The 19287-nt window shown below is 44.1% G+C and overlaps 1 protein-coding gene across 3 annotated transcripts in view; it reads left to right on the forward strand.

The window, feature by feature from the left end:
* Positions 1 to 19287, forward strand: part of LOC137653700 (endoplasmic reticulum aminopeptidase 1-like) — a 512338-nt gene that overhangs the window by 81575 nt on the left and 411476 nt on the right. For all 3 annotated transcript variants that reach the window (XM_068387282.1, XM_068387289.1, XM_068387299.1), the window contains 2 exons: positions 17179 to 17334; positions 17529 to 17726. In XM_068387282.1, the coding sequence (XP_068243383.1) occupies positions 17179 to 17334; positions 17529 to 17726 (354 nt within the window). The remainder of the gene's footprint in view (positions 1 to 17178; positions 17335 to 17528; positions 17727 to 19287) is intronic.

Raw genomic sequence — 19287 nt, forward strand, 5'->3', positions numbered from 1 at the left:
GAACCTTCCGATCTCTTCGTTTGGTCAACTCCTCTTGGTAAATACTTCCTCTACCGTATGTCCAGCAGAGGAAGTACTGTGAGAGGGTAGAGAAGCCACCAACAGGGAGAATGTTGCAAGATGTTCCTTGCAAGTTGCTTCATGGCTGGACTTCTGGTTGGGGTCTGTAGGATTCATCATTAAGAACGAGGATTTCTCCACCCTGCAGAAAAAGGAATTGTTAATAGCATTCCTTCTCTTGGGAGCCAGAACTCTCGAGTTCTTGACGAAGAATGTCGTTAGCCAGTGAGTTAACTGGTTCCTGAGACGTTGTGATGCGATGGTCTCAAGATTTCCATAGGCAGGTCCCGAAGAGAGAAGCAATGAAGTTGCGTAACGCCCCTTTATATTGCCCTTCTCTGTTCATGTGGAGGCACCAAGAGAGCTCCCTACACTTCTCGATCTACTCAGGCAACCACACGTAGAAGCATTCCATCAAGCAATACCATCACTTCGCCTTTACGCAAGGAGGCTATCCAGCAACTGCTCGCAAGGAAGGGCATTACGAGACCAGTTTCAAGGAGAATGGCAGGATACCTCTGGGAGTCTTAAGCCTCTGTATATCATTTAAAGTTTTCCGTCTTTTGTGGTTGGTGTCGTGGTCGGGGTATCACTCCTTTTAGTGCCACTATCCCAATGATAGTAGAGTTATTACTGTACTTCAGGGAGGAAAAACTTTATTAATTTTCGGCGATTAAAGGCTATCACTCGGCCTTAAACCTCGTATTCAAGCCGAATAGAGTTAACATTTCCTCCTCGACGGAATTGTCTCTACTCATATGGAATTTTGAGTGCACAAGCCTTCAGTCAGAAGTTAGACCACCTCCTTGGAATGTGGTGAAAGTCCTACGTTCATTTCAAAGAGCTCATAACTGTACAAACTTGACCCTTCTAGCCCTGGCCTCTGCAAAAAGAGTATCTGAGCATCATGGTCTGTCCTATGATGTCGTCCATTCAAGGGCCCTTCTAGATTACGAGTCTTTGGTCTGTAACAGATGACTCAGATCAGCTGCTACTCTGCCCTGTGAGGGTGCTGAGGAGATATATGAAGAGAACTGAAAGAGCCCGCTAGTAGATCAAGGAAGATCACTCTCCGTCCAACCGCTGTCCCCGTTCTCATGATGTCAGGGGTGTCAGTACATCCTAAGCATTTAAAAAGAATTTCTCTGTGACGCAGGTATTACAAGCGGGTATGTGGAAACAACAAACGATGTTCACTGCCCCCTACCTGCAAGACATAACCCACAGGAACCTAGTCACATTTACCTTAGGGCCTGTGGTGGCTGCGCAAAACATGGTCAACTAACACCTCAGCTCCCTTGTAGGTCAAGTAGTAGTTGGTGGAGGGTAGAGGTTACTTGCAAATAAGACTAGAATGGATGTGTGAGTGACTGGCATCTTCCTACTTGATTTTCCTCTCTCTTGGGGTGCAGCATCAGAGGAACTCTGCCAGCTGACTTTCTTTAACTACAGGTGGGTAACATGCTCTTTGTGCAACCTAATGTATGTACTGTATGTATATTTGTTATGTCCCTATCCTCCATGTGAGGTGGAGTTGGGTAATGTCAAGGTTAAGTGAGGGATTAAATCCAACTTCACACTTAAATGATGAAGTCTTATTGCTAAATTCTACGCTTACACCTATTGCCCAGGCTGTCATCCTTACGGATCACGAGGTGTCACGGTTCCCTCTAAACAGCTTATACATAGCATAAGGGACACCCCGGGACAGTTTATAACCAGTTGGATCAGGGACTTCCATCCACCATAAGTCAAGTCTCTTGTGTAGAGCATAATTTTGGTATTTGAGTGCTGGATTAAATAATAAAAATTCAAAATAATTTGTATTTTTCCTAACTACAAACCTGAAGCTCTTTACACATACTTTTCCCGCCATCACCTACCCCTAGAAATCCTGCCGCAATTACAAAGGGACAGCGTTTACTAGTGCTGGTGTCAGCCGGGTGGTGGGCTACCTTAACGACTTCTTCCCGCTAACCGGCGGAGGGTAGTTACACTTCGCAAAATTAACGGCTGGTTTCAGCTAGTGCCGAAATAATACTCCTATGTAAAGAGCTTCAGGTTTGTATAGTTAGGAAAAATACAAATTATTTAAAATTTGTCATGTTTAACCTTTTTCTTAAAAGTTACACATGAAAATGCTAACAAAATCTTAATTGATCTTTTCCAATATTAATTTTACATGAATATTGATTTATATTATTTCCAAAATTTTACTGATCTCATTCGTTCCTATGTTACGGAGGAATTTTTCATCAGAAATATAGTGATGGTAGGACGGGACATGTTTTAGCACCATTGAGATCTCATATTGTAAATTGATTACAGCATAACATATTGAAGGATAATGAGGAGTATGGGATGAACGTGGTGAAGAAGTGGCTTCAGAGACTTTGCAACTGCTTTTGTTTGATTCAGAAGACTACCATAAGCTAAAGAACAATTGTTCCGGCATTATATACAAACCCTTGCTCTCTTTACAGTGGAGATATATTTTGGTTATAGCTGAAACCAACAGTAAAACATTTACTTTTCACGAGGTGTAACTAATTAGTGGAAGGGTGTGGTGAGTAGACCAACCACCCCACTCACACCAGCACTAGTAACTGAACGTCACTTATCTCCCTTTTAACCGACTAACAATTAAAACACTTTTCTTTTCAGAGTGCAGACCCCAGATTTTCCTTAGATGCGGACTCTGTTGCTTCCCTTAGTAAAGCAACAGCGACCACCTCTGAGGGAGTCTCTCCCGTAGCCACTTGCGGAAACTTGTGCGTTCCTCGGGGCTTTCGGGTCTTTCCTTTATGGAATGGTGTTACAGTTAGCCACAGCACTCTCTGGTTCTGCTCACCTTCGTTCCTCTAGCTCTGGGATAGGAATGAGAGCAGTGGCCGACTGGTTCGCTTCAGGGTTTCCAGTTGGGGCAATCTCCTTGGGGTGAAACCAGAAACTAGCTTTGGCTACATTTCACAAGCAGCTATCGATGCCGACCTTCAACTTGAGCTTACTCCGCTAGTTGATGGGAAGCAGAATGCGCTGCCCAGAAGTCCGCGTCCAGGTGTTGGACAACTCAACCAATTGCGGGAGAGCTATCTTTCGCCAACTGTTGTTCATCAGTCTTCCCGCTTGCGGGAGGTACTCCCTGCAGCTTCTCCAGCCACTCTTCAGCAGCCTTCCCACTTGTGGGAAGTGCTCCCTGCAGTAGTCACAGGTGTTGGTCACCCTTCCCACCCACAGGAGAGACAGCCTTCACCTGAGTAGTCTCCTCCCCCCTAGGGTTTCTGTCGGCGGGTATTAAATCTGTCCATGCCTCACTTTAGCTTTTTGGAGCTTTATAACGACTGAGTTATGCAACTGCTTGCAGTTCCTGCTCCTCGCTGTTGTATCCTCAGGGTACAAGAATGAGTCTTGTGAGCAATTTCCCTTCGGAATCATTTCTGCAGATGGTGCCTGCTAACCACTTCTAGTCTCCGCCTCTCCATCGACGAGTGTTGTAGGCTTTAACTTTTCGGGGTTATTGTCTACATACAAAGCTCATAGAGTTATGTGAGGGCAGGCCCTTCGGGACCTGTGTTTCATGTTTTTACCTCTCACGAGGGAAAACCTGTCATTCTACAAGTTCAGCACAGTCTTTTTCATCTCCTTGCAAGGGGAGGACTTAAGGCTACTTGTCAACCTCCTGTAAGGTGGTGGGACGAGCATGAGTACTTCACAAAGACCTCAGTCTTGGAAAAAAGTCATGCACGGTGTTGCGCACCCATCCACTGAGTAATGGTAGGATGAAAAGCTCTTTAGTTCAAGGTCCTGTGCTTCGGCTTGTCAACAGCGCCTCAAGTCTTCACAGGATCTTTGAAAGAGTATCTTTGAGGGAGCATGCCAAAGTGTTTCGCTTGCTTCGCTATCTGGGTGAGTGGCTGATCCTAGCGGAGTCAGAAGACAAACTTTTTCTCTTCCTAAACAGAGTTCTCTCATTTTGTCAGGACCCAGGGGTCATGATAAATCGAGGGAAGTCTGTCCTGTCTCTTATTCAAAGATTGGACTATCTTGGGATGGACATAGACACGGCACAAGGGAGAGTTTTCCCATCCCAGGAAAGACTCACATTTGCTGGAGGTAGCTCTCTCCCTCCTGCAACAATATCTTCTTTCAGATCACCAGTGGCAAAACCTTCTGGGACCTTCAATGTCACTAAAAAAGTTGGTTCCCTGGTCAGATCATGCCTTTGATCCCTATAGTGTGAATTCGGAACAACCTGGTCTTAACATCTGGACGATCCGCTCTTTTCAGTAAGGATAGGGAAATATTCAAGGATAGATCTCCAATGGTGACTGGAGGAAGCACACCTCCTGCCAGAATGTCTACTCTTGCTGCCTCCTGAATTCCTCCTCATTATGGATACATCCTGAGAAGGGTGGGTGGGAAGCTTACCTTGGTGAGCATATGGCGTCTAGTTCCTGGATGGAGTAAGATCAACAAGAACACATTATTGTCTTAAGAGAATTTTTCTTTCTTCTGACAGGACACTCGGTTATGTTGATGAGTGACAACACCATCATAGTGTTTTACTTAAACAAACAAGGAGGTACTACAGTATGTCTCTTCAGCTATGCCAACTAGCAGTAGGGACTCTCGAGTGGGTAGAACTCAACACGGTTACGCTGTTGGCCCATTTCATCCTGGGCAAAAGGAACGTGGTAGTAGACAAATTGAGCATTAGAGAGCAATGGAGATCCTAACATTGCGCGGTTCTCTGACGGTGGATCTATTCTCAACATCTTTGAACCACAAGCTTCCGATGTACTGAATTTTCATTTCAGACCCAAAAGCAGCGTTTCAGGACGTGTTTCAGCATCCATGGGAAGACCTTGATGGTTTTGCTTTTCTGCAATTATTCCTACTACGAAGGGTTCTAAACTGAGTTTGAGACATTCCCAACCTATTGATGTCTCCGGTAGCACCAAAATGGGTGCAGAATTTTGTAGTATCCAGACCTGCTTCTCCTAACAGAGATCCCAAGATAATTGCTCACTCTCCCCGACCATCTACGTACACCTCACACCAGGATCTACCACAGTCTTCATGTGCAGAGTTTATCTAGGAGCTTCATATGCTACTGCCCTCCTTGGTCATGGCTAGGGCCCAGGGTTTCACCTTTGTGTCGTGGCTGGGATCTGATGTACCAACTTTGGGAGGCCATGTCCAAAGCCGGTTTTCCGGCCCTGGACACGTTGTTCTGGTCCTGGACCCGATGTTCAGCCTTTGTTCTGTGGCTGAGGCTGGTGTTCCGGCCTTGGGCCATGGCCCCCAGGGAAGTGACACTGGGATCTGGGGTGCCAACCCTGGGCCCCAGCTCCGGTGGCTGCGGTTACCCCGGCAGGCACAATCACCCCAGAAGATGATGACAGAAGTGTACGACCAAGTACCCTTTCTGCTTCAAGGTTAACCGAGTAGCTCATCAATCTCCATCTCCCCTTCTTACAGATCTCTGGATTTCCGCACCTTCATCTGCCATCGAGTTCTCTACTGGTGAGATGGATAGTACCTTTTGAGGCTGTACTTCAGTGTTTGTATGATTTGGTAGGCCGTGGATGTGAGGCGTAGTGTTCGTTCCCAACGGCTTAGGGCCATGGCTGTCTCTCTGGCCCGACCCTCAATAGAAGTACCTCTTCTTTTCCCACTACTACTGGGTCCCATGACAGGAGTTCTGTCATTGCTGTTGGGCTGTCCCAGTCTTTGTCAGCTTCCATTTACATTCCTAGCTCTGCCCATGGCACAAAACTGTTGGACTCATGAGGGAGGAGCAAATTCTCCTGAGAATGCTTCCTCTCCTTCGGCATTAGTGATTGATGAGGTTTCTCGGGGCCCGTACTGTGGTCCAGAGCCTGCTAGACCAGACCAACTTGAGTTAGAGTGCCTTGTGGTGAAGGTTCTTGCATTCATTTGTGAGTCCAACAGCCTGGGGAAGGCAACTGTAGCCTTGGTTATTCATCAGTACTCTGGGTCCCCTTCAGTATCGAAGTCCTCGTTTGAGTTGCCATGACCAGATCTCGGAGACCTGGCCATGGGTTGAGCAAATGTTCAGATCTGCTGGTCTGAGAATTCACTTAGAGCTAGCAGGTTAGGTTGGATCCGGCTGGCCCTGCTCTCATGGCAGCAGAGACAGCAACCTTGAAGGTTTAGCCTTGGATTTTCTCTATGATGTTCATGCTCATTCTGGGGTCTGAAGAAATCACTTACTTCAAAGTAATTGAGGTTTGTAACCCTGAACACTTTTGAGAAATAACAAGTCTTGTTCTTTTGGGCAGGAAGGCAGTCTCCTTCCTCGCCCAACAGAAGGCAGTTTCCCCAGAGGTGGCTTTGTCGTTTCGGAATTTATTGGTGCAAGGTGCTAAGTCACTTCTGTACGAGGTTTGTGTAAGGTGGCGGTGTAGTTATGGAACTGCTTCGCAAGACTCCCCTATTCACCACACAGTCTCCTTCAAGGGCCAGGGCACTTTGAAAGGAACAGTAGCCAAACTTTCGTGACCATCCAAGCCCACGGGACAAGGGATCAGGAAAGGGTCTCGTGCCCTCCATGAGATCTTGGTCCATAACTGACACATATAGCTGAAAGAGCCTTTGCATCCACAGTATTTCGAGCTTCCCAATGGGTTAGCCAGCATCCACAAAGCCCTGGCCTTCAGGGCAAAGGTGGAAGAGATGTTGGAGAAGAGCACTCTCGAAGTTGTTCATTACGAGTCTCCTGGCTTCTGCAGTCAGCTCTTCAGAGTGGAGAAGGCGACTGGGGAACTGGAGGCTGATCGTTGTCCTTTTCCCTTTGAACTACTTTTTTTTTCCCTGTGCTGTTTTTTTGTCTGAAAGGGACACTTCCTGTTTTTGGTAGACCTGAAGGATGTGTACTCTCAAGTGCCTGTTCATCAGTCCTCGAAAATACTATCGCTTCTCCTTTTATGGTTAGTATACCAGTTCATGACTGTATTTCAGACTGTGTGCAAATGCCAGGGTTTACACATGGATGACACCTTGGGAGCCACTTGGCCCCACTCGGGATGGATAAGTGCTATGTTACATCGATGGTTGGTTGATGCTTGCCTCCTTGGGTAGGCAGCTGCATCAGGATTGAGATTGGATTTTCGCTTTTTGCCGCTATCTGGGGATGTCGGTAATGTTGCGAGAAGTTGAATCTCATACCCTGGCATACGGATGGCGATGGTAGCAGTGAGAATCTTTCTTTCATACGATTGTATTGTCAGGCTCAGGGAGGTTGTGCAACCATTTCTGTCCACAACAGTGGTACCAGCTCGGCGCTGGCAATGTTTTCTCGGTCTGGCCTAGTAGCTTGACGAGGTGAACCTTATTAGGGGAGTTCTACTTAACTCTCCACCTCCGTACTTGCATATTTTTTCAGATATGGTGAAGAAGGGTTTAATACACACCTAGTCAACTTGGTCATCTAAGGGGGTGTGGATTGAAGAAGAAAGAATCTGCTCTGCAATGTCATCAAAATGCAAGCAGCCTTCTCAATATTACAAATATTTTAGGAATCTTTGGAGACATTCAGAAGTATTGAGATGCATTGACACTACCGTAATGTCTTATGTCAGCCATACACCTTTTTTGCAGGCAGACAAAGCTTGTACAAATCTGGGAGTGTTTTCATGTCATGGAGATGGAGGAGTTGGCAAGATACTTTCTAAACAGGAAAATACTAGTGGACTCTCTTGCCCACCAAGGAAAGGTTGTAGGAGCTGATTGGTCCCCACCTCTGGTAGCGTAAAGCTTCTTGCCCCGGAGTACTCCTAAGGGTTCAAGCTGTTTGCCACACGGTGGAACAGGAGTCTCCCTGAGTTCTACTTCTCATTCTGGCTCCATGAGCAATATTCGAAGATGCCTTACAATATGCATGGGATCACCTGAATGTCTACGCCTTTCCGCTATTGACCTGATCCAGCTGTTGATTACGCCAAGACTCAGGATGAACCGGGTGACTCTCGAATGGCTTTAGACCAAGTGGTACCCCTATCTGCCTGCTCTTCTGGTAGAAGTCCAGAGAGAGCTACCCCTGTGGCTCACTCTTCTCAGTCAGCCATACTCGTAGAATCACCTTCAAGCCATGGAATCCTTGGATCTTCAGGCATGGAGACTATCCAATATCTCCTATGAGCGAAAGGCTTTCGTGAGACATGAGGCAGATGTCTGGATGTCTCTAGAAGTCTTCTACAGCTGTTCTAGCAGGCTAAGAGGACTATCATCTGCAATTTGTGTCATAGAGGGAATATTTCTTTCATTGGAATAGTTTTTACATAGATCACGAACATCCTCGTCTAACGTCACCGAGAGAAGCTCCTGTCAGTCGTGGCTGTCAAAGGCTACACATCAGATTTAAATATGACCTCTTGGTGGAAGTATACAGACCTCTATGCTCATGGGAATTGTCCAAGTTTATGAGGAGCTTCAAGCAGGCTGTTCCACCCCAAGTTATGGGTCCTACCTATTTGGACTAGCAATTAGTGGGATATCCTCTGTCATTCCTCAAGATATTCTCTCAACTGTATTTATAGATGATCTCTCCATATCATTTGCTGGAACCAGAATGGCAATGGTTGAGAGAAAACTGCAACTCGCAATTGATAAAATTATTCAGTTGGCTGATATGAATGCGTTAAGTTTTCGACAAGCAAAACTACTGTGTTCCATTGCTGTCGTATTTGGGGAGTATATCCAGACCCTAATATGTACATCAAAGGTCAACGGATTCCATATGTAAGTGAAGCAAGGTTTTTAGGCTTGATATTTAATTGTAGGTTAACATGGGTTCCTCAGTTAAAATCATTAAAAGCAAAATGTCTTGATGCCTTGAAGCTTTTAAAAGTTTTGTCCCATTAATCATGGGGGCCAGATCACAAAACTATTTTAAAGTTATACGAGGCCTTAATTTTTTCGAAAATTAGTTATGGGTGTGAGATATATTCCTCAGCCACGCCAAGTCGACTGAAGATCTTAGATTCTATACACCATACTGGTATCAGATTGGCAACAGGAGCATTTAGAACTTCGCCTACTCCAAGCCTCCTTGTTGACGCTGGAGAATTACCATTAGACCTTTACCGAAAGTCTTCTATTATTTGGTTTTGGTTTAGGTTGCTAAGACTTTGTAATTCTTTAGCCTGTCAGACTGCAAGCTTTGTAAAGCACTCAACATACTTTTAGATCCCCCAAAATCCCTTCAACCTTATGGGTTGTGGGTGAAACAACTGATAGACGGTCTTATTATAGTTAGAAGTAAGGTGCTTCCATTTAAGGTTTCATCAATGCCTCCATGGAAATTACTAGAGGTATCTTATTGTAAATGATTTAATGGAGTTGAAATGAATATGACTGACATAGAAGCCAGGTCCCTTTTTATAGAACATGTTCGAGAACATGAGGAATCGACTTTTATATATACTGATGGCTCCAAATCCGATGCTGGCGTTGGATTTGGAGTATATAGTAATGATTTTGATTGTAGAGATGCACTTCCTCTAACAGCTTCCATATTTATGGCCGAACTATACGGCATATTAACCGCTATCGAAAAAATAGCGTTACAAGACTAGGGAAATTTTACCATTTTTAGTGATGCAAGAAGTGTCCTACAAGCTTTAGAAGTTTTTAATTCCAATAACAGTTCGATTTTGTTGGGTTCCGGCACACGTAGGTGTGTCTGGAAATGAGAAGGCAGATTCACTGGCCAAAAATGCTGCAGCCGAGTTGCTATCAAGAAGGTATCCGATTCCGAGTAATGATTTTTTACTTACAATTAAGAATTTTATTAATATATAATAATTAGCAACGACATTGGGATGGTTTACTTGAAAATAAGATGAGAGAAATAAGTAATGCTATATCTCCTTGGAGGTATAACGGAATGCTCCGAAGGTGGGAGACTACTCTTTGTCGTCCCTGCATTGGTCATACTCGGCTGAAATAGTACCTCCTTGTTCCCTGATAACCAAGGGGCCAGACGAGCGGGTGGCAGTTCTAGCTAAAAAGGGGCTTGAGAGTGTGACTGTACACGGAGAAAAATCCTGGGGATGAAGAATAATCTTCCGAGAGGAGCACCTATTTTGCGGATCCTCATTTTTTAGCTAGGGAAGCTTTGTCTGGAAAAGGAGTACTTCGGCTGAAGGGAGGAAATCTATGTTTTCCGGGTTTCGTGAGAGCTGCTAGTTCTGATGTTCCATCACCTGAGGCCATAGCCGTTAGAAATAAAGTCTTCCTAAGAAGAGTGATATAAGAGCAGGATTCATTGTCCGTGTCCATCGCAAGTTTGAGAACACCGTTCAGAGACCAAGAGTCCTTTTGTGGCCGAACCGGAGGTCGAAGCCTAGCACATGTTTTTGGGGTTGATGAGAAATAGGAATCAGCTAGGTTAATGTTGAACCCTACAAGGTAGATCTTCTTCAAAGCTGACTTGATGGTGGTTAAAGTGCTAACTGTTAGGCCTTTGTCAAATAGGAACCTCAAGAAAGAGATGGCTAAATGCGGGGACATACGAGTATGGTCTACACTCTTAGGGGACCTACTAGTTGTTAACGGCCGAATCATATTGGCGAATTGTCGAGTCCCTTTTTTGTCCCATTCGATGAAGAGATCGTTTCCGGTTCAATGTTCGCATCTCTACGAGCTGCCAACTTCCTGTAGTCCACAAAGTTAGAGTTTTGGCTATCTTTGAGTAATCTGACACAGTGAGTTTGGATACTCGGGTCAGTTTGAGGAACGGGATCCGGATGGGACTGAGTTTCAACTCGAGGAGGAGAGGAAACCAACTGTTCTTGGCCAGTGAGGTGGTACTAAAGCCACTGCGCCCCGGAAGGAGCGTAGTTTGTGTAAAAGTTTTTAGAAGATTCCCTGGGGGAGATAGGGAAATCTTCTTCTAATGGTTCCAATCCCGGGGTAATGCGTCCATGGCATAAGCCCGAGGGTCCAGGGTTGGGGTCACATAACAAGGAAGTTAGTGATTCATCTGAGTTGCGAATAGATCTACCTGGAGGCCTGGAACGAGCCTGAGTATCCACCGGAATGAAATTATGTCTAGAGACCATTCTGACTCCAGTGGATCCGTCCTGGATAGTGAGTCCGCTCTCACATTCTGGCCTCCCGCTAGGTGAGGTGCTGACAGGAACCAGTTCTCTTCTGTTGCCCAGTCGAAGATAGTGACCAGGATCTGATTCAGGTTGGGTGACTTGGATCCTCCCCTGTTGACGTAGTGTACTGCGTCTGTGCTGTCTGACACTACTCTGATGTGGGTCGACCTCGGAGGAGAGTCTCTCTTCAGGGTCAAGAACACTGCCATGGCTTTGAGAACAATGATATGGGACTGTTTCATGGAGAGTGACCAAGAACCTGAAACATTTGATGTTCGGAGTAATCCCCCCCATCCACTTAGAGACGCGGCTGTATGGAATGTCACTTGTGGAGGTGGGAATTGTAGAGGAACCGATTTGGAGAGGTCCTTCGGTTCGGACCATGGGCGTAGTCTCATTTTCAAGACAGAGGGGACCTTCGAGACCATGTCTCTTATAGGTACTGTAGCTCTCTTTCTCCAAACTCGATTGATGTCTTTGAGTTTGGCTTTTATTAGATCTGTTACTGAAGTGAATTGGAAAAGTCCGAGGATACTTTCTAAGGCTCTTCAGACACCTGTTTGTGTTTGAGAAAATTTTTTGATCTTGGAAACTATTCCTCTTACCTTTTGGAAGGGAGAGACAACGTGTGCTTCGAAAGGTCCCACTGAATGGCTAACCATTCTAAGCGGACTGATGGTTGCAGGCGAGATTTTTTGGAGATTGACCCGAAATCACAGGTTGTCGAGAAATTGAAATAATTCCTTCGTAGCTCTGTTGCCTTCTATGACCGGCCGGGCCCAAATGAGCCAACCGGCCAGATAAGCAATGATCTGTATCTCTTGGTTCCTGAGTTGTTCTAACACTCTCTCTCCCAGTTTCGTGAATATCCTGGGATCAATGTTGAGGCCAAAGGGCATGTCTTGAACACAAAGGCTTTCCTGCTTAGGCGGAAACCCAGATAAGAAGAGAAGTTTCGAGCTAAAGGCGCAAGATAATAGTCGTCGGTAAGATCGACAGAGGTGGTGACGGTCCTACAGGGAAGTAAGGTCCGTACCTGAGAGATAGTCAACATCCGGAACTTGTCGCAGAGAATGTAAGAGTTTAGCTTGACAAGTCCAGGCCCACTCTCAATGCCGCCAAGCCTTTTCGGAATTGTGAACAGGTGGCTTTGGAACTTCAGTGATCGATCCCGTTTGATTGCTTCTTCTTGAGTAACCCTGTGGTGTACTCTTCCAGGATGGGAGTGGATTTCTGGGAGAAGGTCACTGGTGGAGGAGGAGGACCTTGTGGCCATTTTCACCTCAAACCTTTAGAGATTATGCTATGAGCCCACAGACCGAAGGTCCAATGGTCTCAAAAGTGGTAAAGTCTACCCCCTACCGGGACCACCGCGTTGTGAGGGGGTGAATCTAGGTACTTTCCTTCTCCGAGCCCCCTTTTTTCTAGGTCCGTCTCGATGTCGAGACTGTCTTCTACTCCTGTAGCTTCCTCTCTGGTGTCCACGAGAGGAGCCTGAGGGTTCGGATCTAGGGCTGTATGCAGGTAAAACATCCCAACGGGGTTGGGCTGTGTACCTGGTGAATCAGTGAGGTAGACCACCTGATGAGGGGGATTTGGATGCATAGACGTCGAATCAGAGGGAGGCTGTGATGACGAGTGGGTAACCGACTATCGATTCCTGTCTGATAGAGGCCTCAGACAGAACGTATTTCCCACAACTAACCCGATCAGACCATCAAACGTGTAGGTCGAATTGGAAGGGCAGATCTTGGAATTATCGTACCCCCCAGACTGACAACATCCTGGTCCAGACAGATCGGGCCTGCCCTTTAGGAAATAATACTGTTACCTTCGGTACCTTGTCTAACCTAACCAAGGCAATCTCTTTCAATCGAACGAATCCGTTGAACGGGAATTCTAGTACCTGGGAGTAAATTCTAGGTCCCCCAGAGGGAGGACGTCTATGCCATCCAGATTTATGGTACCATCTATATATGGAACATGTAAGGCAAATCTCTATGCGTTGTTTTTATCGAAGGAGGTTACTTCGATATGCCTGGGGCTGTAGGGGGAAACTTCTGAGTTCCTGAACGGATCCGACTCACTACCATACTTTTGAGCTCCGTCATAGCCCCTTGGTTTTCCCTAGAATGTGTTGCTTTTAGCAGTCACGGTTTATGCAGGGTAACATGAACATCAGGATCCATTAAGGGTCCTAGGTCGGTGACATAGGTAATTGCAAAGCTGAAGGCTCAAAATTCATCCCCACCTACCTGCCCGTCCATGGGGTCGTCGTCCAACCTTAGAGAGGACACTCTGAGGAGATAGGGACCTCTAGATGGAGCATTTCTTCCCAACCTTGATAACCAAGGGCGGAGAGCCTCTCTTGCAGGCCAGAGAGATTCATCATCATCCTGACGGGAACCATGTAGGCGAACCTTCTGTAAAAGAAAGGGGACATAAGTCTGGATGTTCCTTGAACTTTGGTTAGTGATCCTATTCACAGGCTGGGATCAGCTGTATAACTCATAAAAATCAATTTTAAAGAAAAATCATTTAATGTACTATCTTTTGGGGTATAGTTCGACACTTGTATTCATGAAATGTGACACTGTTGGCGCATCCGCCACAGGTTGGCCACCCCTGACTCAGACGTTCAGAACCGGGTCTAACATTATTTACTGGCTATTAGTATTCTATTGATTCATCTGTTCACTGACCAGAGTTTCAAGGAACAGTAGATAGCCTCTCATGGCATGGTTAGTCTCGACCCGGCCCTTCATTAGAAGGGGCCAACGTTTGGTTCCCAGTACTGAGTGGAAACTTATTTCTATTTGAACACTATGTTGTATCGATATTTATTCATATTTAGGCATAGTTAGAATTGAATATGCATAAATATAGGCATAATCAATTTATTTCTATTTGAACACGATGTTGTATGAATATTTATTCATATTTAGGTATAGTTAGAATTGAATATGCACAAATATAAGCACAATCAATTTATTTCTATTTGAACACTATGTTGTATGGATATTTATTCATATTTAGGCATAGTTAGAATTGAAAATGCATAAATATAGGCATAATCAATTTATTTCTATTTGAACACGATGTTGTATGGATATTTATCCATATTTATACCTAGTTAGAATTAAATATATGCATAAATATAGGCATAGTTATGTTCATATATTTTTATTTGGACTTTCAAGAATAACTAATGAATATTACCAACGCAAATTCAAAGTGTCATTAAAGTAAGTACAGTTTACTTTGGATTCATGTTAAATCCTTTCCTTTACAACAAAAACAAGAGATTGGCCACCCGTGGTCTGAGTGATCTCTGTCTGTACCGGAGCTCCGGTAACAATCCCCGGTACAAAGGTCCGTCATAGTGACAACGTGAACACCAGAGGAAAACTAATATTAACCTCAATGCTGATCGCCTGTACGATATCCGGTTAAGCCGGAGATTCGATGAAAAGGATCGTAATAACGATATTGTGATTATTCATGAAAAAGGGTTCATACCCTGATTCTGATCGTCTGATTGATCTCTGTTTGTAACGGAGAACTAGTGACAAAGGTCCGTCATCGTGAAAACGTGATCCTCAGCGGTACGATAACATTCTCTAATACTGAATGTTTGTGTTATCTCCAGTGAAGCCGGAGATTCGATGAAAAAGGGACCGTAATAATGAAACTGTGAAGTCTTCATCGGTATCACATTGTTAACTCCGGTTCTGGCCGTCTGCTTGATCTCTGTTTGTACCGGAGATCCGGTAGCAAAGGCAGTACAAACTAACAGACTAAATCGCTAAACTTTAATTCGCTATTCTTTAAATCGCTATTCTTCGTAGGTCCAAATTGGACTTGCAAGCAAATAAATACCATAGTAAAAATTAATGATAACACTAAAAGGCCATAAAACGTAAGTGATATAACCTAGATGACAGAGTACCAGATGGGCAAAATTAACTAGAATATTTACCGAAGCGAACATAACCCAAAATGGCTGCCGATACCTCGGCCGGACAATCGCTTCCAAAACTAAAAACCACCATATTGGAAACAGAACAAATGCCCGGTACTGTCAAAAGCTGCCAAAACAAACTATGGTACTTAACATTGGTAAGGGTGAAGTATCAACGTCAGTCATGTTGAATTAACGACAATCACTTCGAAAAACACTGGGCAAAAAACTTATCAACTTTGCGGTCAAGTCCAAAACAGAAGGATGACCTGGTGAGCGCGAGTGGTAGGTGTCGGTAGGGTATCCCAACTGTATTCTCTAGGGCCTGTCACGGCCCTCCCCCTTTGATGAAGGGATTATCTAAATGGGAGACAGCCTGTGAATAGTGTTTTACAAACGCCCTTTTTAGATATACGACACCAACAAGGTGCTTGCGCGAGGGTTGTAACCTCTGCATTCCATGCTTTTAATTTTCTCTGGTATATTTGGAAGATTTATATCAGAAAAAGTACAAAGAAGGACTTTTTCGCCGGGCGTCACAGGTCTCTCCCCAGAAATAGATTTTTCCTTCGTCAAAATCCCTTTTTTGCTGGCTGACCAACATCAACCATATTGCGACGACTGTTTGGTACCCTTGACAGTGAGGCATTTGTTGACCAAATGCCCCACATACAGTAGTTAAAGTAATAGATATCTGTTTGAGTCTCGAGGTGAGAATGGCAGGTTCATCCTTGCCAAGATTATTGGACATGATGTGTTCTACCATGCTAGTTGTATTTTTAGCTTTATTTCAGAAGCAGGTCTTCTGAAAGATATTTAACTTTTAAAATGACACCTTTGCTTTTATGTTTTTAATTGAATATTCTTTTATTTATTTTTTTTTTTTTATTTACAATAAACAATATCGGCGTCAATGACCTTAGATGTCATGATGCCAGAAAACCTCAAATCAATCAATCAGTCTTGGGTCCCATGGGTGGGACGTGACCGTGGGCCACAAGGCTCTTTCGCATTCATGTTTGAGCCTTTGTGGAGGTTTTTAGACAGAGCTCTGGCTCTTAAGTATGCTTTTATTATTATTATTATTATTATTATTATTATTATTATTATTATTATTTTTATTATTATTATTATTATTACTTGCTAAGCTGCAACCCTAGTTGGATTCAGGAGAATCCTGTCGGGTGGCCAAGTGTTGAAGGCCTGTGTCTGGATGCCAGACCATCTTCACAGCCTTTTTCTTGTGAGATTACCCACAAGTCCCTTGACAACTTTGTGCTTCAACTTATGGTGGCTGCTCAATTTGTTGTGTAACAAAGCCCAGTTCCCTTACAGGACAAGTATTTATCTTGTCTATGATAACTTGTAGATGTAAGTCTGGAATGAACAGTAGTCTGTGTGGCTCTTCCCCTTCATTTTTCTATCCCTTATCATAGGGACCAAACAGTCAAAACAGTAAATGCTGGTTGGACCAGATGCTAGTGAGTTTCACTTCAGAACTTCATTCCTTAAGTTTCAAGAAGTATCTCTTCCCATCCTCCTTTAATGGGCAGGAGGATGGTGGATCTTATACCAACCCATTAATCTTTGCTTGGTATTTATTTCTAACTGATATCCCCTTCTGGGGAGAGGGAGCTCCAGTTTTGATCAGATACATGTATACTTGTACAACTAGGGTCTTATCAATCTTTCATCCATATGAAAGGCAGAATGGGGGTCCTCGCTTAGTTTCTCGATAGATCCTGCGTTGACCTCTTCCAGGGAAGAAATTGAACCTTCCAGTTTGGGTTACAGAGAATACCCACCACCAAGCAGTGAGTCTTCTTAATTAAAGGATGAGGGTTTGTATGTTGCATAGAAACAAATAACAAAATTTTAAAGTAAATATTGAGGAAAGGGCACAGATGATGACTAAGATGATAAAAAGTAGTTTGAAGAGAAATTATTTCATATCTAACCTCATGCTGGTGTAATCTACTGCCTTGTGTAATCTTTGGTGATTATAATAATTTCTCTATTCTCTTACAGGGTCTCCAAATGAAAGTGGTTTCATGGTTAACAAACGGGCCATGTACGAGCCTGGGGCTGTGATGGTATGTTCACAGAAGCGGGCATGTTGTGTAGTGACATTAAGCTTTGTGGCAATTATTGCTGTCGCTCTCATCGTTGCATTCACAAAGCCAGGTAACTGTTATCAACCCATGTTTCTATCATAAGAATTATGATCTCATTCATTTAGATAAACCATACAGTTCTTCATATGGCAGGTTTTAGATATTCCTGACTTTTACGGAACATTCATGATTCTTTTTGAAAGTTCATTAGAAAAAATAATCAAATAAAATTTCTAGGTATTTAACATTTGTATATTTTTCCAGGGTGTCCTGAAGCAACTTACACAGGGGAACCAATACCAGGTCTAAGTAGCCGCCCCACAAATTCTCCACCTCCAACAGTGCCAACTGCAACCAATGGAGAAGAATTTCCATGGGCAGATGTGAGGTTGCCATTTCACGTCCGTCCATTGTTTTATGATATTCTCATTCACCCTAATATTACGAAAAGACATGTTAGAGGTTAGTAAGCTTCATTATAGAATTTTTTTTTTTAATTTTAAAGGATGTGTTAGATATCTGAGAATGTTACACTTTATCTCAATTAATCTTAATTTTCATATGCTAAATAAGAGTATTATTCTTTGCAGAAAAACCTGATATAGTAAATAAGCAGAAGCCTTTTTTAAACATTTAAACTTACCCGCTGGTTATATGATAATAGCTTTATGCTTCTGTCCGGCAGAAATTAAAAACTCAAGACTCTCAGCAATCGCATAGATATGCCAGGTATACACTAGCGCCACCACGGAGCTAGGTCGAACTATCCCTCCTAGTATCAGATTTTCTTCTGCTGCCATACTGGCAACGTAGAAATCAAATTTACTCGTGTTTAACCTAGATTTTAGCAGTATTTTGGTGATATACTCTTGTTACGGGTTTGAGCATTCGCTTATTAGGTGTTTGTTTGATATTTTATCGCTATGTTATAGCGTAAAAGGTAGGATTAAAAATTTTTCAATATTAATCTTACCCGATAATCATGTAGCTGTCAACTCCGTTGCCCGACAGAATTCTACGGACGGGATACGCCAGCGATCGCTATACAAGAGGGGGGTGTACTCACCAGCGCCACCTGTGGCCAGGTACTGCAGTACTTCTTGTTGACACCACCTCAATTTTTCCTCTGTCGTGCTTCCGGCAAGACCTACATGGATGCGCTTATAATTTTGGAGTCTTTGTTCACGGTTTTGGTGAAGTATTGCTCTGAGATTTCAGCTTTCGCTATACAGGAAGCTTTTCCCTTAGCTTAGATAGCTTTTGGATTAATTTTGATTTATGGTTTAACGATCTTTAGCTTTAATTTGGAATCCCCCTTGACTGTTCTCTGATTCAAGATGTCCGACCATTCTCAAGCTCCTCCCCAAAGACGATGTAGGACTTGTATTAGGCGGCTTCCGAAGGCCTCGGTTGATCCTCACACCGTTTGTTCCGACTGTAGGGGAAAATCCTGTCAGTTGGAAGATCGATGTGAGGAATGTGCCGGACTTTCAGAACTTGATTTTATTCGATTCCTCAAATATACCACTAAGTTAGAGAGAGAGAGAGTTAGGAGGAGTCCGGCTCGCTCTTTACTTTATTCCTCCCCCCATGATCCTCAACCTTTTCCTCCCCCTGTAGTGGCTACCCCCGAACCTACTATTAGTGCTCAGCCTGATATGTCAGATGTTTTACGTGCCATTCAGGCTTTAGGTGATAAAGTGGAGTCGGTAGTGAGTGACCACAAGTTCCTTTTGGCAGACGTCAAGGAACTTAAAGTGAAAAGTGCAGTGGGAAGTGGTAGTGCCAGTGCTGTGCCTAATGCTAGTGTCAGTGTCAGTGTTGCGCGTGAGGATACTTCTGTGCGTGCCAGTCGTCCTCCCAGTCCGGGACCTCTTGCAAGCTCCCAAGCCCAGGGGAGAAGCAATGTCGAAGGGCAAAAGGGTTCGGCAGGCCTTGATCGGCGCACAGTAGTATCCTCAGTGGTTGCGGGCGTATCTTATAGAGATCGTCACTTCCACTCTCAGACGATTGAGCCCTTTAA

The sequence above is a fragment of the Palaemon carinicauda genome, chromosome 1 (assembly GCF_036898095.1).
Source record: "Palaemon carinicauda isolate YSFRI2023 chromosome 1, ASM3689809v2, whole genome shotgun sequence".
NCBI lineage: Eukaryota > Metazoa > Arthropoda > Malacostraca > Decapoda > Palaemonidae > Palaemon > Palaemon carinicauda.